The following is a 22,769-nucleotide window of genomic DNA, read 5'->3' as shown; positions in this document are numbered from 1 at the left end:
CCTGATGGCCCCGGTGGGGTTTTATGGGGTGGGGAACGGAGGGAGAGGGGAATTGGGTGGCTGAGCCGTGGCATGGGGTGTGCTCCCAGCCTGTCCCTGCTGGCTGTGGGGTCTGCAAAGAGCTCAGCCAGCCCTGCCCGTGGGGAATGGGGGCTCCGAGTGGGATCTGGGGGGCACATCCCCACCCTCTGCCCACCTCCTGCCCGCAGACAGCGATGGGGAGAGCCGGAGGTCATCGCAAGGGCTGGGTAGGAATCCATCTGCAAGGCAGAGAGAGCAGAGAGGCTGCGAGAACCGTGCTGTGCTAATAACTGTTCAAACGGTTATTAAAAAGCAGCCCTCGTGAGCTTGCAGCGAGGAGAAACCCTCGGTCTGAGGAGCACGGGGACACCCAAACCCGGTGCCAGGGGACGCTCCGTCCCCCACCGGGTCCCCATCCTGGGGGGCACAGGGCTGCAGACCAACCCCACGTGCCCAAAATTCCCCTTCTTATTCTCCAGTGCCTTCGGAGAATGAAAGTCCAGGAGCGCTTCTGTCTCCAAACCTCCCCACGGCCACCCTCAGCCCCGGGGGGGGTTCGGAGCCGCCCGGCTGGGGCCGCTGGGTGCTGGAGCGACGCCGCGGGGCCGGGGCGCAGCCGCCTTGGTGGGGCTGACACAAAGCAGGAGCTCAGCCCTTCCTTCCTCGCACGGCTCCTGCTCTGATCTGGTTTATCTGAGCTGCGCCCAATGTAAACGCTGTCAGCAGCGGGCCGAGATTAATTCCCGGGCCTTTGGCAGCCGAGGGAGGCAGGCACAGCGCCGGGGGGAGGAAAATCCCGCGGGGTAATTCACAGCCAGGTTGCTCTGCTCACAGGCACTGCTGAGAGCTGGGGGCTTGCAGGGGGCAGGCGGCTTCCTCCTCCTCCTCCTCCTCCTCATCATCATCATCCTTCTTCTCCTCCTCCTCCTCCTCCTCTTCTTTCTCCTTCTCCTTTTCCTCGTCCTCCTCCTCTTCCTCTTGTTCTTTCTTTCTCCTCCTTCTCCTTCTCCTTCTCCTTCTCCTTCTCCTTCTCCTTCTCCTTCTCCTTCTCCTTCTCCTTCTCCTTCTCCTTCTCCTTCTCCTTCTCCTTCTCCTTCTCCTTCTCCTTCTCCTTCTCCTTCTCCTTCTCCTCCTCCTCCTCCTTCTCCTTCTCCTCCTCCTCCTCCTTCTCCTCCTCCTCCTCCTCTTCCTCCTCCTCTTTCTCCTCCTGGAGAGCCCCTTCCCATTCCCCCAAGGTCAGGGGGAGTGAGGGCACACAGGGAAACCTCATGGCCCCACAAACAGGAGCTGGCCCCATGGTGGCCCCAAGCACCAGCAACCTGGAGGGACCCAACCCGGACAGCTTCACCATCCGGTTTTTGGGGCCAAAGCAGACCAAAGCATGATCCCCGTGCATCCCAGAGCACTGTGAGGGCGCCCAAACCCCGCAGCCTGTTCGCAGTTGCAGGATTTCCATCCCCACGCACCCGCAGCAGCCCCACTCTCTTCATGCCCTACATCAATTAATTGCAATTAAGCTGTAATTTGTATCACTGGACCTCAGTCCCCCTGTTTTGGGGGTTTTCCCCTGCCCTGCCCTGAGGGGACAGCAGCGGGGTCAGGTCCCTCCACAGCAGCTCCGGGAGCTTTATCACACACCAGCCTCCAGGAACTATTGGTGTTTATTATGAATCCTTTAAACAAAATAAAATAAAATAAAATTGACGAGTACATTTGCTTTAAGGGAAACCTTCAGACCATCCCAGGTGCTGTTTGTTCCATCAGTTTTGAGGCTGGTGGTCCGAAGAGACCCTGAAACCCCCTAACCCCAGGGCCCTGGCCCAGGGATTTATTTCTTTTAGGGACGTTTTTCTAATCCGTAGTGCAAATCATTTACTTTCTCTTTTTCTCTCTTTTTTTTTTTTTTTCTCTTTTTTTTTTTTTTTTGGACATTCCAATAAGCAACTACAAATATTTTCCCTCTTTTCATCGTTTTCTTGGTAAAGGGTATCAGGAGGCCAGACACAAAGGGCAGCAGTACATGGACGGGGTAAATGGGTTTGCTTTAAATCTGGGAGGGGAACAGAATAAAGAGAATGGTTGTGGGTTTTTTTGGGTGGGGGAACAAATGGAGCAGGAGGGTGACGGAGCTGCTGTCACTGCACACCACAGCGGGTTCATGGGATCTGAGGAAGAGCGAAGGAGGAAGAAAACGAGCGGTGAGTGCCCACCGAGCTGCGCGCTGCCTGGGGCTGTGCCGGGAGCTGCAGTTACACCACGCCCTACTGATGTATTTTCTCTCCGTCTGCGTGTCATCCCGCGTATATGCCGAGGTCTCGGTGCCACCCAGCAGGTGCGTGGCCGTGTGTGGCACCCAGCGGTGCCGCTGTCCCCCCGGGATGGTGACACTGCCTGCTGCTTCCCGATGTGGGCACCAGGTGACATCCGTGCTGGCTCTGCTGGTGATGAGCGGATGAAAAAAAAAAAAAAAAAGCAGGAATCAGAGTCTGGGATCAACCGGCAGCTGCAGGAACCCGGTTTTAAAACGATGCTCGTGATGGTGGCTGGGGGGTGACAAGCCACTGGTGCCATAACACAGCGTGGGACCAGAGGTGGCAGGGCCGGGGTGTCCGCAGAGGCAGGGGTGCCTACAGGAATGAGAGACCCCATGGAGATGGGGTGCCCAGAGGCAGCGGGTGCCCACGGAGAGGCCAGGTGCCCGCAGAGACCAGGGTGCCGATGAGGATGCTCCGGGGAAGCGGCCGTTGTGGCACTCCAGCCTTGCTCTGTGCCATCTCCCCCGGGGGAAAATGGGACCCTGCATGTGGGGACGCTGAATCCTGCCCGGTCTGAGCCCTTTCCGTGCCCTCACCCCCACCAGAAGAGGCTGGAGAGGTTCCTGGGGGAGCAGAGGCGGAGGCTGCGGGCACCTGGACGCTCACGGGGGGCTCCGGGGAGCTGTGGAGAGGAGCTGCCAGCACGTACCAGGCCGGGCTCAGCAGGAGGAGCTGCGGGGAAGGCTGGATAAATAGCAGCAGGCGAGGAGGATTGCTTCACAAAGGTCACCTCCTCCTCCGCGCCACGCCGCTGCGCTTCGCCCGCTCCAACCCTGCCTCCTCCCCGCGCCACCCCACATCGTGCGTGGGGCAGAGGTGGCATCGTCTGGCCCCCAGCCTCGCCACCAAGCCAGGACATCCCCGGCTTTATCGCCTGGCCAGGAATCGTTCACAGGGGGAGGAGAATCCCCAGGGCTGGGAGAGGCGGCGAGGGGAGCGGGCAGCTCCCAGCCCCTGCCCTGTCCTCCCGGCTGCATCGCCCCAGAGCCCTGCCAGGGGTCTGTTCCTTGGGAGAGCAATAAAAGAGGGGGGAAATGCAGCAGGGGAACTCTGGGCAGCCCGTCTTTGATTGCCAACCTTTAATTTCATTAGGGATTGCTTTATTTCTGAGTGCTTCCCCACCGCAGGCTGGCCAAGGAGCAAGGGAGGGAGGAAAGAGCGCTGGGAGGGGGCACCGGTAGGATTTCCCCAGGCCCATGGGCTGGGGGGGGATGTGGCTGGGACAGGACCCAGGGGGGTCCCAGCACCCCTGGGTGCAGGAGCAGGGGGTCCCAAGCTGCCCAGGGCTGGAGGGGGCCAGGAGCATCCCTGAGGTCCCAAAGGGGGCAGAGCAGGAGCAGCCCCTGGTCACGGGCAGGTGACAGTGCCCACCCACTGCGCAGGGGACCGCGGTGCCACCACGCCGGGCACCCATGGGACACGCGTGGGGTGGACGCGGGTGCCACGAGGGTGCTGAGCACCGGCAGAGGCCGAGCATCCCCTGCTGCAGCGCCTGCAGCGGCCGTGGCCTGGCCTCTGCTGTCCGTGCCGGGAACGGCAGCGCTGCGGGCAGCTCCCGGCCAGGGCCATGCTGGTGGCTGCTGGTGGCACTGGGACAGGAGGGATCGAACACCGGGATGTGCCCAGGGGGGTCCCACGAGCAGGCAGGGGGCCAGCAGGGGGGATAAGTTTTGGGTTGAGGTGGTTTAGGAAGGGGTTGGTGCGTGGGGGAAATGAAAGCTTGGAGTGCAGCCCCAGGGCAGGAGCGTGGGGTTTGGGGCAGAAGCAGCAAGGTTATGAAAATGGGGTATTTTGCCCATCTTTGTGGGTCTGAAAGGCCAGAGGAGCTGGTGCCGGACCTCGGAGCCCCTCCGCAGCTGGGGACCCCTCCCAGACACCGTCCCCACCGTCCCCACCCGGCCTTGGCACACCCGGAGCGGGGTCAGCCAGCACGGGGAGCGCAGCGCCGCGGCCCCTTCCCAAAACCCGTTGGGGACAGGCCAGCCCTGGCACTTCCAGCCATCCACGCGGTGTCCCGACACGCTGACTCAACGCCCTTGGGGTTTTTTCAGTCATTTGCTTCGCTTCCTTATTGCCCAACGCTCTGCTGGCTTGGCACGGGGACCCTGCGGGGTCTCCTCCTCCTGGGACCCCAGAGGCCAGCGCGGGGCTCCCCCGGGGCTCCCCCACTGACCCCCGGCTCCACGCCTGGCCCTTTCCAGCCCTTCCCACGCCGGTCACTCCTCTGGGAGCACCTCCGAGAGCCCAGCTCTGCAGCCCCATAAATGTGTCACGCATTTATGGGGACATGCCCGGACCCGTGGTGCCACCCCGCTGTGCCCCAGGGTGCCCGCCGTGCCCCTGTGGGGTCCCCTCGGTGGGGATGGGGTTCGGTGGGGATGGGGTCGGCACCCCCTGGGGGTCCCCTTTGCTGGCGTTACCCCAAACCCAGTCCTGCAGCACGTGGTTCCAGCGCGCCCTGCGGAGCCCCTCTGGAACCCCAAATCCGCCCTTGGTGCCGTCCTCCTGGGGGCTCAGCTGGTGGCTGGGGAGGGACAACAGCACCCAGAGGGGCTCTGGGAGTGGGTGGTGGGGTAGTGAGCACCCAGGGGTGGCACTGGGGGCACCCAGGGGTGGTATTGGAAGTACCCAAGGGTGACATTGGGAGCACCCAGGGGTGGCAGTGGGGGCACGCAGGGGTGGTATTGGAGGGCACCCACAGGGCACCCACGGGTGACATTGGGAGCACCTACAGGTGGCACCGGGGGAACCCACGGGTGACACTGAGCAGCACCCAAGGGTGATATTAGGGGCACCCATGGGTGACATTTGGAGCACCCACAGGTGGCACTGGAGGAACCCAGGGGTGGCACTGTGGGCACCCACGGGTGGCATTGGGGCACCCATGGGTGACACTGGGAGCACCCAGGGGTGACATTGGGAGCACCCAGGGGTGACATTTGGGGGCACCCACGGGTGCCACCCTCAGCACCCATAGGTGACACCGGGAGCACCCATGGGTGCCACCAGCAGCGGGCGCTCTGCGGGGCGGTCCCCAGCCGGGGCAGCCACGCCCCTTTTTAGCCACGCCCCATTTCGCCACACCCCCCTCATTAGCATAACCACGCCCCTTTTGGCCCCGCCCCTCCAGGTGGGGGCGGCGGCGGCCGGGAGCGGCGGCGGCGGGCGCGGGGCGGCGGCGGCGCGGAGGTGAGCGGGGAGCGGGGGTGGGGGCGCACCGTGGTGGGGGGGGGGCCCGGTGTCCCCGCGGTGTTTCCCTTCCCTTTCCCCTCCCTCAACCCCTCCCCGCTCGGTTCCCGGCCGGCTTCCGCCTCCGCCCCGCTCCGGAGTGCGGGACGGCACCGGGGGGGCACCGGGGGTGGGCACCAGGGGTGGGCACCGGGGGGCTCGGGACCCCCTCTCCGGCTCCTTCCCGGCTGGGTCTCGTCCCCCCCGGTCTGGCTCTGAGGGTGGGGGTCACCCCACGGCCCCCACCCCCCCCCACCCGTGGGTGGCAGCCCCCGGTTGCGCCCCCGCTTGGGGCAGGGAGCCCCCGGCCCCCTCTCCGCCCTAACGGGGCGCAGCGGCGGCTTTTGGGGTTGTTTCGGGGCTCGGAGCCGTGCCCGTGGCAGCACCGGGGTGAAGGGGGGGGGTGCAGAGGGCTGGCACCGGGCTGGGAGCAGTTTTGGGGAGGTTTAGGGCTTTTTGGAGACTGCTGGGAGCCTGTCCCGGCAGGAGCGCCGCCCGCTGGGGTGCGGGGGGCAGTTTTGGTGTTGGTTTTGGGGGGTTTTGTCGAAATGCTGTTGGGCTGCCGAGAGCCCTTTGCGAACAAACCGACCCCACGGGGGCTCTGTGGGGTCACCAAGGGGCTGGGTGCACGGACAGACCCAGGCAGGGCATTTTTGGGGTGACTCCATGCTGGTTTGGGGCAAAGCCTCGCACCCCATCCCCTTTCCCACCCCCTAAACACCCTCCAACCCCCCCACCTCGGGACCCAGAGCCCAGCAGAGCCTGGTGCTGTGACCCCACAGGGGGGTCCCCCGGGGGTCTCCACGGGAAGGGGAAGCCGCAGCCCCCGGCCCCGCGGTGGCTCCTCTCCCCGGTCACTCCCGGGGATTTCCAGGCTGAGCTCACCGCGGTGGCACCGAGCCCAGCACCGGGGCTGGGAGCAGCACCCGGCTTCATCCCCATCCTCCTCATCCTCACCCACCCCAGCGCTGGGTGACGCGCGCCCAGCTCCCGTGGGCGCAGGTGGCGGGGATGCTGCGGGACCCCCCCAGTTTGGGGGAGAGGTAAAAAAGGGGCAGAAAAGCACCCTGGGGATGGATAAGGGGTGGTGGCACCCCGGGTTTGGTGCCCTGGCGTCGCTCTCGGGCGCACGTGGGAGTGCTGGGCACGTGCTGGAGGAACAATGGGGGCGGGCGGGTGCTGGGGGGACCGCGTGGGGCTGAAATCCTACAGGGTCATTGGGTTGGTGGGGGCTCACCGCGGGGCAAAGCCCCTTGGGGTGAGCAGGAGGGTCAGGGGAGCTGGGGCTGGGGCCGGTTTTGGGGTTTGGCTGCGATGGATTGGAAGAGGAGCGCGGGGCTGGCCTCGGGGTGGGGAAGGGGTTGTGCCTTGGGGTTGCTCCCGTTTAATTTGGGGACCCCAAACGTGTCCTTCCCTTGGGGTGTCTCCAGCAGAAAGCAGCTGCTCTCCAGGCGGGCTCAGATCCGTGCTGACAGCCAACAAAAAAGGCAAGGAGAGGAGGGGGAGCGGGGGCCATCGGGGCCGGGGGGGGAGCTGCACGTGCCTTTGCCAGCCGGGCTGTTTGCTGGGCAAAAACCCTCCAAACCTTTTAAATTGAAGCAGAAGCGGGGTCTGGCCTCCACCTGCATCCCAGACCGCAGCTGGACGGACGGACAGACGGCCCTGGGGCCCGCTGCCAGCCCCACGGAGCTGCTGGTGGCTGATTTTGGGGAGCGGGAGCAGGGAGAGCACGGGCTCCGCGCATAGGGAGCGGGTTACCCCTGGCTGCAGCCTAATTACTTCTCCTACATCTCTAGGAGCCCGTAAGTGATGGGCTGGGAAACTCTTTGGTTATGAAAAGCTTTTTATTTAATGACCTCCGGGCCGGGAGCAGGGAGCCAGGAGCCGGGCTCTTTTGGGAACGCTCGGGGCTCGGGGTCACGGCCGCTTCCCCAGCTCCAAGCGAGTGCTGAAAGCTGCGCCTCTCCGTGCCAGTGGACATGCAAACCTTGGCGTCCTCGCCCTTTTTCTCACATAATCACTTCAAAAAAAAAAAAAAAAAAAACACAAACACAAACAAACCCAAGGCGCTTTATTGGCTGCTGCTCTCCTAACGAGGCTTCGGGGTGGGGAATTGGGGAGCGGGGCTGGCACCGACCCCTCCCTCTGCCTGCTCCTGCCCCAGCTTCATGCAGCGATGCTGGGGGCTTGGTTTTTTTTTTTTGGAGGGGGACCCCAACACCCATCAGCTGAGAGGCCCCCCCCGGACCCTTTCTGCACTCGCTTTGCTGTGGGTTTCGCCGCGGGGGCGAGCAGGAGGCTGGTTTTCGCACGGTGCCTCGGTGTCCCCACTTGTGCGATGCCACAAATGACTCAGAAAACCTCACGGTCTGCAAACCCCCACTGCTGGTCGGCTCCTCGGGGTGAGTGTCAGCAGCCCCACGCCAGGCTAGCTGCTATGCCTGGACCCTACAATGTTCCTGCCTGGGTCTGGGCCCTGCACGGTGCAGCCGGGTGCTGCCGTGGGACCTGGGTGGCCCCAGCACCCACAGCGGCCACCCTGCGGCACCAGGGCCCAGGGGGAAGGGCTGGGAGCGACCGTCCCTCAGGTGGGAGCTGTGGAAGGTGGCTCAGGAAGGTCCCCAAGCCTTGGGGGTGCCTCCTGTGCACCCCTTGGGTGCGGGCACCCAGCAGGTGGGGAGCTGGGATGGGGGTGAAGCATCCCTGGGCAGGGAGGGATGGTGGGGAGAGCGCTGGGAGGATGAGGAGGAGGAGGAAGGAGAGGAGGAGGGAAGCAGAGCAGCTCCTGGCACCCAAGGGGCTGCAGAGTGTGCTCCTGGCACGCGGCCACGGCGATGGGGCAGGGGGATGCCGGCGAAGAGCACTCCGGGCTTGGTGCTGGGCCAGGGGAAGGGTTTGGCATCTTCCAGCCGTGTTGGGCGTCCTCCCAGGACCGGGATCGATGCTGGGCTGGAGGCAGAGCATCAGGCAGGAGCAGCGGTGTGTGTGTGCGAGCCCTGCGTGCCCTGCTCGTGCTGCCTTGGATGAGGACGGGCACGGGGTGGGATGGATCGTTCCCCGCCGGGCTTTCCCGTGGGGAGCACGTGCCTTGCGCCGACCATCCTGGGCGGGTTTGGCCTCGTGGAGTTTGGGAGGGAAGGAAATGAGGCCGAGGAACCGGCTGACGTTCGTCTGCTGAGGCTTTGGGGAAAGGAGGAAGGGTGTGGGGGGCTGGTGGCACACAGCGCAAGCCTTCGGTGGCTGCGCTGAGATAAGCAGCCTGCTCCAGGAGATAGGGAGCTGGTGGCCGAGGGGCTTTGCTCGGGCTCGTTTTGTCGTGCTGGGGGCCCCACCGAGGGCCCGTGGCTCATCTTGTGCGCAGGACGAGCTGAGTTCCTGCACGTGGCTGAGCATCGCCTCCTGCTGCCGCCTCCCTGGGGTGCTCAGAGCTGGGGGGGGACCCTCAGCAAGCACAGGACCCCCTCCCCGTGGGGTGTTTTGCCCAGCACGGTGCCGCTCTCGGGTGTCCGGCGCGCTCAGAGCCGTGGAGCAGAGGATTGAGGAAGTCTGTTGGTGCCGGCTGTGCCCTCCCTCGGCGAGCTGCTATCAAAGCCACGGCCTTTTGCAGAACCAGAGGAGGAAACGTCCGCCCCTTGCCCTCTCACACAAAGAATTTCGCCTCGAACAGGGAAGCGAGAGCGAGCCCAGGAACAACCCGCGGCCTCCCCAGCCCTGCCGCAGCCGCGGCGCCGCGTGGGAGCCCCTGAGTTCAGCCCAGCTACCCAGGAACCGAAGCTCCGGGTAACTGAGCAGCTCTCACATAAAAGGGAGCCGGGTTAATTAATCCCAGCAGCGTGGGAAATGTGGGCAGGGTCTATAGAAGAGCCTTGTCCTCGCTTTTTGGGGAGCGCTGACGGGGTGCCTGCGCAGGGCGGACGCGGGGCTGCAGCAATCCCGTGCGAGGGCCGGGGCCGGGCGCACGAAGATCGGTCCCCGGGAGCAGGGACAGGCGCGAGGGGGACGTGTGGCACCCAGGGGTGTCTGCGTGCCCCCACCTCATCGCTGCACGGGACGCCCTGGGATTTTGGGGGCGCGTTGAAGGAACTTTTGGGGAGCAGCCCCCGCGTTGCCGGGCTCGTGCCGCGTTGGCTTATCCAGCGCTGCCCGCGGGAGACTTTTGCCCTTTGCTCGTTGGGAAGCCGTTGGCGGCGCCTCAAAGCCTCCATGTGCGAGTCGGCCCCGGGCTGGAGCACGAGGAGGAGAGGAGAGGAGTGGGGTGAGTGGGTTTGGGGGGCTCGGTGCCGCGTCCTGCAGCAGCGCCCACCCGCCTCCTTGTCCGGAGCATCTCCGGAGCTGGGCGGCTTCCAGGCAGCCCTCGGGGAAGCCCCGGGGGGGTTTGTGCTGCACCTCCTGCTCCGGGTGGTTGTGCTGCGAGGCTGCGTGGATCTGCTGGAGGCCAGGAAGGAAGGGAAGGACGCTGAGAGGTCTGCGTCGGGGTGGGAAGAGCCCCGGCCGCTTATCGCGGGCGAGTCCTTCCCTTTCCGTGCAGATATCGGCTCCTTCCGAGAATGCTGCCGGGGAAACCTGGCTTTGGGAAGGGCTGGAGAGGGGAGAGGGCTGCTCCTGATGGTGGGACCGTCCTCCTGTGGGGCCACGCTGCGGGAAGGTGTCCCTAGCTGGATGCTGGGGTGGGCAGGACGTGCGCACACACCATGGGGATGGGATCCCCATGTTTACTGGTGCCACGTGCCCCCAAAACCACAAATGCCCCCAAAACCACACCTGCCCCCGAGGTGAGCCCCTCGTGATGGATACCCAGTGTGAGCAGCGGGGCTGCCCTCGCTCCTGGAGCCCAGGGAGCTCCGTGCCCGTGGCAGGAGGAGAGGGAAGCCTGGCACAGCTTTATTGGCAGCGCGGCCCCGTGGGCCGGCACGCTCTATCTCGGCTGCGTGGTTTTGCTTCCTTCCAGGGCGTGCCGAGCACTTGAAACTCGCCCGGGATGAACAAACCACGCCGGGGTTGCCTCACGTCCTGCCCGGCTTAGGAGAAGGCAGAGGAAAATCGCCCAGGGTTTCCCAATCGCCGTGAGGTGTGCGCCCGGGGAACCTGTCGGGCTCCTGCCCCGCGCGGCCGCTCTCGGGTGAGGAGGTTTTGGGTTCGTGCCCGTTGCTCGAGGAGCCCCAAAGGGTTTTCAGGGCTGGTCAAGGGAGGCTGGCTTGGCGTGCTGCCCCTCCCTGGGCAGTGGCAGCCGTGCTGAAGATGGGGATGAAAGCCCCTGGGAGGCAGCGCGCATGCCTGCGGTGCTCTGTGGGCACTTGTGCTGCACGCCTGGCTGCCCCGAGCAGCCCCAGCAGCTCCAAATGTCCCCGCAGGCGTCGCTGTCCCCGTGTCAGACTGGGAGCAAAACCCTTTTGGTGTCACATTTGGCACCGGCGAGTCACCAGCCCTCGGCTGGGGCAGTGTCACGTCCTTCTGTCCCGTGGCTGCAGGTGGGTTTTGTCCCTCTTCCTCCGCCACCACGAGTCCCGTCTGCCAGCCCCGAGGCTTTCCGGCTCCGCTCTGGGGTTTTGCTCATTTGCCTGCGGTGGCGGCGGCGTGCGAGCTCGGATCCGTGCCGGGCGTTAATGATTTACCCGGTGCCGGAGGCTGCAGCGAGCTGTGGGGTGGCCGTGGGGTGGCTGTGGGGCTGCGGCGGGATCCCGGTGCCTTCCCCGAGCGGCACCCGCGGTTCGAAACCCCGTGGAAATTTCGGGCTGACGACCACGAGCGAGCCCCTGGGCGTTGATGGATGGCCTGAGCGTGCCCATCAGTGATTCGGGGGCACGCCGCTCGCTAATGGGCAGCCGGCCCCGGGCAGGGCTGCCCCGCAGGGGTGTCTCCGGTGCCTCGTAGCGGGGCCGTGCGCGTCGCTGCTGCCTCCGCTGCCCGCTTGGTTTCTGGCTCGGAGACGCCTGGCACAACCCGTGCTGAGGCCGTGCGTGAGCCGCGTCACTTTTTCCACCGCTGGGCGTTTCCTTGGGTCAGCATCTCTCGTGGCTCAGCCCAGGGCCGGGAGCCATCCCCGAGCCTCGCCTGGTTGAGGACTAAATCCTCCTCCCGGTCACCGCTCCGGGTAAATCCTCCACACCCCTCGCCTGCTCTCTGCGGCGTCCCCCGTGCGTTTTCCCCTCTCCCTGGAGATCCTTTGCACCCCGAGGTGCTCCCAGGACCCGGCTCCCAGCTCGCAGCACAGCTCAGGCCGTGCTCACAGCTTCCATCCCCCTTGTGGGTCACCCCCCCGGCGGTGTCACCCCCCCTGTCCCCAGCACGCTGCTCACAGCTGTCCCCACGCCGGCGCAGCGTGTCACCTCTCACTTCCCTTTCCTGTCCCCGCTGCTGGCTGCGGACAGACATGGGGGGGGCCACCCCTGTGTCTGGGCTCCCTGGGGACACTGCAATGATCCTGGGGCGAGCGGGACCGTGGCAGTGCCTAAATCCATCTGTCCTGTGGGTTAAGAGGGTGAAGGGCTGAGCTGGTGGCGGCCGGAGCCCTGCTCCTCCTTGCCAGGCTTGCTCCAGATCGCCCGTTCTCACGCCGAGCGCGCAGGGCGAGGGCTGTGCCAGTGCTGGGAAGGCTGCTGCGGGTGCCAAACACGTGGGGAACGGGAAATTGTGTTCCCAGCCCCATCCCAGAGGTTTTCTGCTGGCCCTGGGTGAAGCTCCTGGCACCCTGGGTGCTGTGCTCACCCGTGGGTGCTGCCTGGCACCCTACCGGGGTGGCCGAGGGGACCTCAGCCATCAGCTGCTCCCCTCCTCCCACCGACTGCTGAATTTTGGGTTAATTCGGCACCATGAAAAGTGCCCCAGGGACTGCAGGTGCCCAGAGGGCTACAACTGCCCAGCCCTGGGTGCACACACGGCAGGAGGAGGACGAGGGGTGCTGGTGGCCACCGCGGTGCCCTGGGGCGCACCCAGCTCCCGCTGCCTGGTCCCAGTCCCTGTCCCTGGCACGTCCCCAGCCACGGCTCCAGCTCCTCGGGCTCCCCGGAGCCAGCCCTGCCTGCAGCTGGCATCTCGAGCTCATTGCTGGCTGCCCCGGGAGGAAAACAAACAGAGCCTGCAGCTCACCAGAGGGACGGAAAGTTTTGCTTGCTGGGGCTGGACCCGTCTGGCTGGCGCCCTCCCAGCCCCGCAGTCATCAAACACCTCGGCGAGGCGCTTGCATTTCTTCCTTGCTTTTATTTATTATTTTTTTTTTCCACGAGTATCTCGCTCGTTGAGAGCTTTGGCAGGCGGCGGCGGGTGAGAAATCTCCTCCTGGTGGCCCAGTGACAAGCGGAGCGAGGTGCATGGTGGCGGTGGGCAGCGTTTCCTCGCCCCGTGCCAGCGGCTGCAGTGGGTCCCCGATGTCCTGCGGCCACCCCAAACCCAGCCCAGGGGAGGTGTGGGTTTGTGGCCGTGTCCCGCAGTGTCCTGCCCTGCTGTTCACACCCAGCAGATCCCCAGGGAGCGTCCCCACGCTCCCGTTGGCCTCACCCCTGGCTGCTTTCACCATCCCCAAAAGCTGTGGCTCTTCGCCCTCCCGGCAAGGAGCAGCCAACCCCAGCCCTTCCCCTCCTGCTGCCGGCTGTTCCTGCGGCCCCGACCCTTTCTCACCTCTCTTTTTTCTTGCAGCATCTCCCCCGCCAGGCAGAGCAGGAGCCCGGCCGTGCCCTGGGGCTGCCTTGCATGAAGGACAGAGGGGGAGGAAGGAGGAGGCCACCGCCGGCATCCGCCCTCGAGCCGCGCCGCGTGGGATCCCTGCCACTCTTATGAGGTCAGGACATGGCGGTGGGGCAGCCTTTCGGGTGGCACCCAGCACTCCCCCTGCCACGCACACCTCTCCGTGTCCTCGGCACCTCTCCCCATCCTCACCCTGCCCCAAAAACTCTGTGGGAGGCCAGCACCAATTTTAAGCCCTGCGCACCGGGCTGGCGCTGGCGGAGGCTGGTGGCTGCCCTCTAGTGCCAGCCTCCTCGGGCGTCCCCAGGGAGCTGCTCCCATGGGGACACCACGATCCTAAGGCCGGGCTTTGTAGGGTGGTGGCGAGCAGCAGCCCCACAGGAGCAGAACGAGTTATGGGGCCGCACGGCCAGGCTGGTGGTTGGGGTCCTGGGTGGAGAGGGGCCAGGGCAGAGGTACCCTGGGGTTGGGGTCCCTCCCCGAGGTCCCTCTCCTGCCTCCCCGAGGTCCTTCTGTGCCAGGCAGGGGATGCTCGTGAGCAGGGGGATGTGCACGGGTCCCCTCGGGGCTGGCACGTGGCCGGGCAGGGTGGGGAGAGGCCACGGGGCTGTGCTGGGAGCCCCATGGTCCCTAATAGGATCTGGGACTCGCTCCCTGGTGCTGGGATGGATTTACCTCTCCCTGCTGACCCACGAGGCTCTGCCCGGTGTAGCCGGGCTGTGGGGACCCTCGGGAGGGGATTGCTCCAAGGTTCAGCCACCTTCTGGCCGCTAAACCTCCTGCTCCCTGCGTGGGGAGGATTTCATCTGCTCTGCCTCAGCCCAGAGCCTGGCGTGCGCACGCAGATGGCGGAGGGGAGCGCTGGGCACCCCGTGTCCAACAGGGTGCCCACGGGTTGCTTCGTCTCTTTACAACATGTGAAAAGCAAGCGTGGGCTCCTGAGATATTGGGGAAGGGCCAAACAGGTCTCCTGCCTGGAAAGGGAAGGGAACCAAGGGGCAAAACGCTGCTGATGGCGGTGCAAAGCCCTGGTCCCCCCCCGAGATGAGAGGAGAGCAACCGCGCGTCCTTCCCGGCAAGGAGGGGAAGCGCCCGCAGAGCCAGTAATGGGGTTTTGGCCGCCCTCTGGGGGGCAAAACCCTATTACTGGTCAGTGCTCTGCCCACATCTCCGGCACGCTGCGCTCACCCTGCGTGGTGGGGAGGAGGGGATGCGGCGCGTGGCCGCGGGCGCCTCCCCAAATCGCCGTCTCCCCGCTCCCTCCCTCGCAGCCTGCCGCCCGCCGCCCGCCCGAGATGTCCTCCAGCGACAAGAACGGGGGCAGCCGCTCCGGCAGCAGCCGCCTGCAGAGCAAGAAGCCCCCCAACCTCTCCATCGTCATCCCCCCCAGGGAGGCAGAAGAGGACGGCGCCCGCAAGGAGGTGAGTAGCCGCGAGCTCCGGGGGCACCCATCCCGGGGGCACCCATCCCGGGGGCACCCGTCCCCACCACCCCGTGCTCCGTTCCTGACGCTCTGCGTTGTCTCCCAGCCCACCAAGGTCCCCATCTACCGCAAGAGCAAGAGCCTGCAGGAGCCCCGCTTGAAGGCATGCGACGGCTCGGAGCGGCGGCCGGGCTTTCGCCGTCAGACCTCCCTGTCCCAGAGCATCCGCAAGTGAGGGTTTTTTTTGGGGGGTTGGGGGCGGCTGGGTGCCAGGGAGGGGGATCCAGAGGGAAATCCTGGAGGGGTTTTGTGTGGCTCAGCCGTGGGAATGATCCCATGGGGGAAATTTGGGGTTGGGAAAAGGTCCTGGTGTGGTGTCTGCCACGGTGCCAAACGGAGCTCCCCTCCGGGGGCACCCCAACACCAACAGCCCCCAGACCCAGAGCCAGGTCTGTAGCCTGCCCTGCTCCGTGCCGGGCTGAGCCTCCCGACCCCAAATCCCCGTATTGAGGGCAGGGTGGGGGAAGTGGCACCTCAGGGTGGGGTCCCTGTGGGTGTGACGGGCGCATCCCTCGCGCGGCCAGGGGCACGGCCGAGTGGTTCGGCGTCAGCAGCGACTGGGAGGGGAAGCGGCAGCACTGGCAGCGCAGGAGCCTGCAGCACTGCAGCATGAGGTACGGCAAGCTGAAGGCCGCCTATCGCGACATGGAGCTGCCCAGCCAGGAGGCGCCTTCCTTCCAAGGCACCGAGTCACCCAAACCGGCCAAAATGCCCAAGGTAGAGCTCGGGGAGGGGGCTCTGGGGAGGGGTGCGCGGGGACCCGCTGCCTCCCCGTGTGCCCACGCCTCCCTCCCCGCTGCAGATCGTGGACCCGCTGGCCAGGGGCCGTCCCTTCCGCCACCCCGACGAGACCGACCGGCCCCACACGCCCCACCACGTCCTGCCCCCCCTCACCCCCGGCGTGGCGTCCTTGGCCTCCTTCAACAGCGCCCGCTCCGGCTACGGCCGCCTGCCGAGGAGGAAGAGGGAGTCGGTGGCCCACATGAGCTTCAGGGCGGCCGCCGCGCTTCTCCGCGTGAGTTTTTGGGGCACGGGGGTTGTGGTCGTCTTCTCGGCTCGTTTGTCAGCTCGTTCCCTCCCCTCTCATCTTCGTTTCTTGGCTTTTCGCTCTGCTGTCGAGCCCCACTGCAGGTTTGAGTGGGAAGAGTGCTTTTTGGTTTCATTTATTCATTTATTTATTTATTTATTATAACCTGAACTCTGCTTAGAAAGAGAAGTCCGGGTGAAAGCTCTGCCAGCGGGGTGGCACTGCCTTGCGTGGCATCCCTCAAAAAAACAACAAAAAAAAAAAAAGCACACAAAAACCACATCTCTTGAGTCTCACCGCAGACCTTTTGCTGCAGGGGACCCCGAAGGGGACCTGCGGGGCTTTGGGGTGGCCGTGACAAGCCCTGGGCGCTGCGGGAAGCCTGAGGGCTCCCTGTTTCTGACCCCCCTTTGCTCCCCCCTCGCCGCCGCAGGGACGCTCGGCCCTGGAGCCGCTGGCTCAGAAGCAGAGGAGCAACAAGAGGAGCTTCGTGTACCCCAGCTTCATGGACGAGGACGTGGTGGATGCGGCCGATACCCTGGACTCCTCCTTCTTCAGTAAGGCAAGCGCAGTTCCACGCCGGCCCCCGGATTTTGGGGGGTCCCCACGCCCCTCGGGGGGGGGCTGAACGCAGGGCAGGGCGCTGGTGGGGCTGGGGGCTCGCTGCCACCCGCCTGGCTGCTGGGAGCGTGGCTGTCCCGTCCTGTTATGGGGATTTGGGGTCAGCCTGTGACCCAAATGGGGTTCTGGGTGTATTTAGGGTATGGAGGGATCCCGGTGTGGGTGCTTAGCCCTGCCCCGGGAGCTTGGGGCACCGGTGGCTGCCGTGCCCAGCGCTGGGATCCCTGGGTTTGGTGATGCTCCTCGGTGCAGGGAGGGCATGACGCCGTCCTTGTGGGGCCATGCCAGCCCCCATAAGGTGCAGCCAGGGGGATATCCACGGGGATCTCCCTTTTTTCCGGGCTCCGCAGCCGCGTCGAGCCCGACTGGGTGCTTTGCTCCACGCTGGAGGCCTCTCACCCACCGCACATGCCCCTTGCAGATGGACCTGCACGACGAGACCTACTCCATGCCCGACGACGTCTTCGAGTCGCCGCCTCTCTCCGCCACCTACCTGCGCATGCACTCGGTGGGCGAGGACGCCAGGGCGTCCCCCGACGGCGAGCAGCCCCCTCTGTGAGTACCAACCCCCCCGGCACTGTCACAGCGATGTCCCCACAGCAGGGACAGGGGAGGGGGACAAAGGGATTCCCCTAACCTTTACCCTCCCGGCTCGGGGTGGGTTATCCGCGGGGTTTCTCCTCTCCCCAGGCGCGAAGGTGCCCGGCTCGCCGCATCCTCCGCTGTCAGTGCTCCCCGGAGGGGCAGGCGCATCGCTTCCAAGGTGAAGCACTTCGCCTTCGACCGCAAGAAGCGCTACTACGGGCTGGGGGTGGTGGGCAAGTGGCTGAACAGGACGTACCGCCGCAGCCTCAGCAGCATCGTGCAGTCGCAGCTGGAGAACACCGACAGCCACCGGTGAGGGGCCCGGCTCCTTGGGGCTCCCTCCCCAGGAGGCACTGGGCTAGCATCCCAGTGCCCAACCGTCCCGGTTTGGGGTCCGTGACCCCGTCCCCGTTGCTCCTCAGGCCGTATTTCACCTACTGGATCACCTTTGTGCACATCCTCATCACCTTGCTGGTCATCGGCACCTACGGCATCGCTCCCATCGGCTTCACCCAGCACGTGACGACAGAGTTAGTAAGTTTAAGAGCTACCTGCCTGGCTGGCCCCTCCCTGGTGCCCCGTGACACCGCTGGCCCCGAAATGTCACCCCAGGAGCTGCTGGGGGAGCCAGCCTGGTGCTCAGCAGGCACCTTGAACACCCTGCAGAGGGGTGAGGGATGCAGCTGGCTCGAGCAGGAGGGTCAAGCAGGCGTCAGCCTTCCCGGGGGGACTGTGATCGGGGGGTAAAGCGGGGCTCAGCCCCTGCAGGAGGTGGCACCGGGGCAGGATGTGTCCCCCCCGCAGCCGGCTGTGTGACCCTGGCCTCGCTCGGCAGGTGCTGAGGAACAAAGGCGTGTATGAAAGCGTCAAGTACATCCAGCAGGAAAACTTCTGGATCGGGCCCAGCTCGGTAAGAGGACGGCCAGGAGATCGGTGCTCACCCAGCCTGAGGCTCTGCCCTCCACCCAGAGCCGAGGGGAGGGGTCCTCGGGGTGCTCCCTTCTCCTCTCCCCCAGCCACATGGCAGCAACCCTTGTCCCAGCCTGCTGCCTGGTCCCCCCCGTGTCCCTCTGGGCACCTCCTGCTGCTCCTGGCGCTGCAGCATCGCCGTGGGATGCTGGGGGAGACCAGGTCCCTGCCCACCTTCCATCCTCTGAGGGTCCTGGGGTCGGCTCTGGGGGGCAGCTGCTGGCAGGGGAGGTGGGAGCACCCCCTGGAGCACCCCCTGGAGCACCCCCTGGAGCACCCCTTCCCTCCAGATCGACCTGATCCACCTGGGGGCCAAGTTCTCACCCTGCATCCGCAAGGACCGGCAGGTGGAGCGCCTCATCCAGCGCCAGCGGGACCGGGAGCGCGGCTCCGGCTGCTGCGTGCAGAACGACAACTCGGGCTGCATCCAGACGCTGCCGCAGGACTGCTCGGTGCGTGCCGCGGGCAGGGTGCAGGGTGTGTGCAGGGACAGCAGTGCCCGCGTGCCTGAGCCTCTCCGTCCCCGCAGGAGACGCTGGCGACGTTCATCAAGTGGCCGGGCACCAAAGCGCCAACCATGGGCTCGGGCGAGAGAAGGACATCAGGGGCCGTGTGTCACCAGGATCCCAGGTAAAAGGGGTGTTTGGGGAGAGGTGGTGGCCTGGAAGTGTGCAGGGTGCATGGTGGGGGCTGCCTGGGGCCGGGTTTCCAGCTTGGATGCCTCGAGGTCACCTCTCCAAGGGGCTGGTGGCTCTCGCGCACCATAGGAAGGCTCTCGCTGGCACAAGGAAGCTTGCAGGGGGTGGCTGCAGGTCTTGTGCCTGGGGGGGCTTCAAGTCAGGGGCAGGGCAGTGCTGGGGGAGACCCTCAGCGACCCCCACATCCTCCTCCCGCCACCAGGACGTGCGAGGAGCCGGCCTCGAACCCTCCCCACGTGTGGCCGGACGATATCACCAAGTGGCCGGTAAGAGCCCGCGGGGGGGAACCTCCACGAGGGGACCTCCACAGGAGGCTGGTGGCCTCCAGCGGGGCACGGGGGGCTGCAGGAGACCTTGGAGCAACCCCCCCACTTCGGCTCCTCTCCCTCCCATGCTCAGATCTGCACCTACGAGACCAAAACCAACCACACGGGCTTGGCGCACATGGACTGCCAGATCAAGGGGCGGCCCTGCTGCATCGGCACCAAGGGCAGGTGGGCTGCGGGCACCGAGGCTGGGATGGGCTCCGGGCACCTCTTGGTACCCCGAGCCATGCCTGGGAGGGAGAGGGAGGCCGTGGGGCCATTGGGGTGGGATGTGGTGGATGTGGTGGGTGCGGGATGCCCGGACGGGTGCGGGGAGCACGCCCTGCCCCGAGCGAGCCCGCTGCCCGCCCTGTGCCCAGCTGCGAGATCACGACGCGGGAGTACTGCGAGTTCATGCACGGCTACTTCCACGAGGAGGCAACGCTCTGCTCGCAGGTGAGAGGGGCCGGCGGGGGGCTTGGGGCTCAGGGGATCGGTGTGAGGCGGGGGGATGCAGGTCTGGTGTAGGAGGAAACCCAGGGCTGCAGCCATTGCAGCAGTGCCCCTATAAAGGCACCTCCCGGGCAGAAAACCAGTTTCTGGGGCACTGGAGGTGCTGGGGTGCTCCCTCCCCAGCACCCAGGCTGTCGGGGTGCCCTCCATCCTCCGGGGTCCCTTCCCTGCCTGGCAGCCCATCCTTCGCTCCCCGTGGTGCGGGGCTGGGGGCTGAGCTCGCGGCACCCCCCAACCCCCCCCTGCCCTTCCAGGTGCACTGCCTGGATGAAGTCTGCGGCCTCCTGCCCTTCCTCAACCCGGAGGTCCCCGACCAGTTCTACCGCCTGTGGCTGTCCCTGTTCCTGCACGCGGGGTGAGCGGCGGCCCCACACCTTTGGGACGGGGCCACCACGGGGTGATCGGGGACCTCAGCACCCTTCAGCACGGGCTGGGAGGGACGAGGGGAGGAACACCCCCAAATTATGGCACCGGAGGGTGCTTTGTGGGGTGCCCCGTGTCCCCAGGGGCCGGGGTTTAACGCAGGGCCTCTTCCCCCAGCATCATCCACTGCCTGGTGTCGGTGACTTTCCAGATGACGGTGCTGCGGGACCTGGAGAAGCTGGCGGGCTGGCATCGCATCTCCATCATCTTCATCCTCAGCGGCATCACGGGCAACCTGGCCAGTGCCATCTTCCTGCCCTACCGCGCGGAGGTGAGGGGCTTGCAGGGCTGGGGGGGCTCTCACTATAACACTGATTTCCCCCCCCAAAACCAGCCCTGGGTTTTGGGACCTTGCTGGGCGCTGAGCAAACGCGCTTGCGGCCAGGGATTGTGAGCACAAAGCAGCACCAAAAAAAGCCAAAAAAAAAAAAAAAAGCCATCACCAAAAGCCCATTTAACTCGCCGGGGATAAAAAGGGGGGGGTTTTAATCAAAAAAATCCCGGAGGGAGGTTTGGGGAGGGGGCTGCAGTGCCTAGCATGGAGGGGGGGGGTCTCTGCCCCACGTGTGGGGTGGTGAGAGCCACATGTCCCCACGTGTCGGTGTGCGTGCGGGCGGGCAGATGGCTAATCTGCCTGCAGGTTTAGAGGGGATCACGCAGAGCGCCCTAAATCCGCCCCGCTGGGGCCGGGGGCCGCGGCGTGGGAGGGGGACGGGGGTGTTTCACGGAAGGGAATGGTCCCTGGGGACACGGGGAGGTGGCGGGGTGATGTCCCCGTCCCTGAGCGTCCCGCCCCGTCCCCCAGGTGGGTCCCGCCGGGTCGCAGTTCGGCCTGCTGGCCTGCCTCTTCGTGGAGCTCTTCCAGAGCTGGCAGGTGCTGGAGAAGCCCTGGAAAGCCTTCCTCAACCTCTCCGGCATCGTCCTCTTCCTCTTCGTCTGCGGGCTCCTGCCCTGGATCGACAACATCGCCCACCTCTTCGGCTTCCTCAGCGGCCTCCTCCTCTCCTTCGCCTTCCTGCCCTACATCACCTTCGGCACGGGGGACAAGTACCGCAAGCGGGCCATGATCATCGTGTCCCTGCTGGTCTTCGTGGGGCTCTTCGCCTCGCTGGTGGTCTGGCTCTACGTCTACCCCATCAACTGGCGCTGGATCGAGTACCTCACCTGCCTGCCCTTCACCAGCAAGTTCTGCGAGAAGTACGAGCTGGAGCAGGTCCTGCACTGACCCCCCCCCAAACCCCAAACCCCGGGGGGACGCCGCAGCCCTGGCACGGCCGGGCCGTCACTGCGGGGGCTCGGGGAGCTGTGGGGTGAGGATGGGGTCGGGTGGGAGCCGTGGTGCCCCCCCCATCCCGCCCCGTGGTGCCGCTCATACTGTGAACACAACCCCCTGTTTGTAGGGGGGCGTATTTGGGTTTTTTACCCGTGTCTCGGGGGTGCCTCGGGGACGCCCTGGGGGCTCCGTGGCTGCGCTCTGGCTTGGCCCAGCCCTTTTTCCCCCCCGACCCGTTCCAGTGGGATTTGGACCCACCCTCCCCCCTCCTCCAGCAGCTCCTGCCTTGTCAGCCTTAGGATTTTTTAATTTTGGGGGTGTTTTTTTCTCAACGCAAGATTGAGCTGCGAGGGGGAGCCCTGATGGTTTTCCCCAGCTGCGGGCTCCCTGGAGCTTCGGCCCCACGCTGCTCGGAGCTGAGGTTGGAAGTATTTTTCTCCCACTTTTGTGCCTGCTGCTCAGCTCCCAGGGCCTCGGGAGGGGGCTCGTGCTTCTCCAAGCGGGCTCCTCTTGGAGCAGGGTGGGTTTTTTCAGCTCCTTCTGAAGCCCGGGCAGGGCTCAGCTGAGCGCGGACCCCTTGGGGACACCCCTGCTGCTGCCCCGGGTCCCCGGTGCCACCTCCTGTCCCCCTTTCCAGGTGCGGGGACCCGGGTACCTGGGTGGCTCCTCGGCGCTGGTGGGTGACAGCGCCGGAGGACGGGGACAGAGCCAATTCCCCAGCGGGACGAGCACCCAAATTTTGGGGGCTCGGCTCCGTGAGCCCCCCCCCAGTGGTGCCTGCACCCCTGCTCCGCCGCGGGCCGGCCGCAGCCCCGCTCCTCCTCCCAAAGGCAGGCTCCTCGCCTCCTCGGTCTCTTTTTGATACTTTTTTAGAAGCCGTGTTTTGTTCGGGGTTTGTTTTTTTTCCCCCCCTTAATAAATTTCTACCTGTATTTAATGAGACGCACGGGGCCTCGTCTCCCTCGGCGCTTTGAGGGGGTTTGGGTGGTTTTGGTGGTGTTTGTTGTAGGGTGGGGAGGAGGTGGGATTGCCGGGGGCTGTCCCTGCCCTGTGGGGTGAGCACAGTGCCCTGTATCCCCCAAAATCCTTCCTGGGGCAGTGGCAGGGTTTTCGGGACAGTTTCTTGGAGCAAAAGGGGAAGCAAAGCGACCCACAGAGCCTCCGGGTGCTGTCCAAGCCCCAAACCTCCATCCCCTCTTCCATCGGATGCCCCGGGGTGGGTGGATCTGCCCCCCCTTGGAGCTGAGGCACCCCACAAGGTGCCGGCTGGTTCCCACCCGTGTGTGCCGAGCGGTGACGCTCGGAGCTGGGGACAAACACACCCGAGCTGCGTAGAAAACAGCCGCTGTGGCTTTATTTGCTGCTTCACGACAGACCAAGGCATTTGCAGGAGGATTTTCCTGGGAAGGGGATGTGTCTGCGTGCAGGACCAGCCCCGTGGGGAGGCTCTTGGGTGCAGGACTCAGGGTGGCCATGGGCAGGGGGACACCCCCAGGGGTGGCTGCGGGGACCCTGCCTGCTCCGGGGGTGCTTGGGGAGGGCTTGGCCCCCTCTTGGGATCGTTTGTAGGGTTGGCATGAGCGGGAGGGCGCTGGGAGAGGAGCGCCAGGCTGGGGGCTCGTGTATTT

The 22,769-nt window shown here is 65.6% G+C and overlaps 1 protein-coding gene across 6 annotated transcripts; it reads left to right on the top strand.

Moving 5' to 3' along the window:
- Nucleotides 1-5,476: 5,476 nt before the first annotated feature.
- Nucleotides 5,477-22,083, top strand: RHBDF2 (rhomboid 5 homolog 2). Of its 6 annotated transcripts, none has more exons than XM_084492168.1 (19): nucleotides 5,477-5,525; nucleotides 13,197-13,338; nucleotides 14,516-14,665; nucleotides 14,774-14,898; nucleotides 15,252-15,444; nucleotides 15,530-15,742; nucleotides 16,188-16,311; nucleotides 16,797-16,930; nucleotides 17,066-17,272; nucleotides 17,383-17,490; nucleotides 17,796-17,870; nucleotides 18,220-18,381; nucleotides 18,459-18,559; nucleotides 18,830-18,893; nucleotides 19,027-19,121; nucleotides 19,313-19,388; nucleotides 19,700-19,800; nucleotides 19,986-20,139; nucleotides 20,674-22,083. In XM_084492168.1, the coding sequence occupies exons 3-19, from the start codon at nucleotides 14,540-14,542 to the stop codon at nucleotides 21,091-21,093; spliced, it is 2,478 nt and encodes an 825-aa protein (XP_084348294.1). In that variant the 5' UTR covers nucleotides 5,477-5,525; nucleotides 13,197-13,338; nucleotides 14,516-14,539; the 3' UTR covers nucleotides 21,094-22,083. The 6 variants fall into 6 exon arrangements, with proteins under 6 accessions (XP_084348294.1, XP_084348293.1, XP_084348289.1 ...); XM_084492167.1 differs by having other exon boundaries at nucleotides 16,188-16,316; nucleotides 17,383-17,494; XM_084492163.1 differs by having other exon boundaries at nucleotides 14,516-14,898; nucleotides 16,188-16,316; nucleotides 17,383-17,494.
- Nucleotides 22,084-22,769: the final 686 nt, after the last annotated feature.

This window comes from Aythya ferina (genome assembly GCF_964211825.1).
Source record: "Aythya ferina genome assembly, chromosome: 18".
Lineage (NCBI taxonomy): Eukaryota > Metazoa > Chordata > Aves > Anseriformes > Anatidae > Aythya > Aythya ferina.
The sequence above is the reverse complement of the archived record's forward strand: the minus strand, read 5'-3'. Positions and strand labels throughout refer to the sequence as shown.

Coding starts and splice junctions, on each gene's coding strand:
- RHBDF2 (XM_084492163.1), top strand. CDS start 14,540: ATGTCCTCCAGCGACAAGAACGGGGGCAGCCGCTCCGGCAGCAGCCGC. Junction 15,445..15,529: donor AACCGGCCAAAATGCCCAAG/GTAGAGCTCGGG, acceptor TCCCCGCTGCAG/ATCGTGGACCCGCTGGCCAG. Junction 19,389..19,699: donor AGGCAACGCTCTGCTCGCAG/GTGAGAGGGGCC, acceptor CTGCCCTTCCAG/GTGCACTGCCTGGATGAAGT.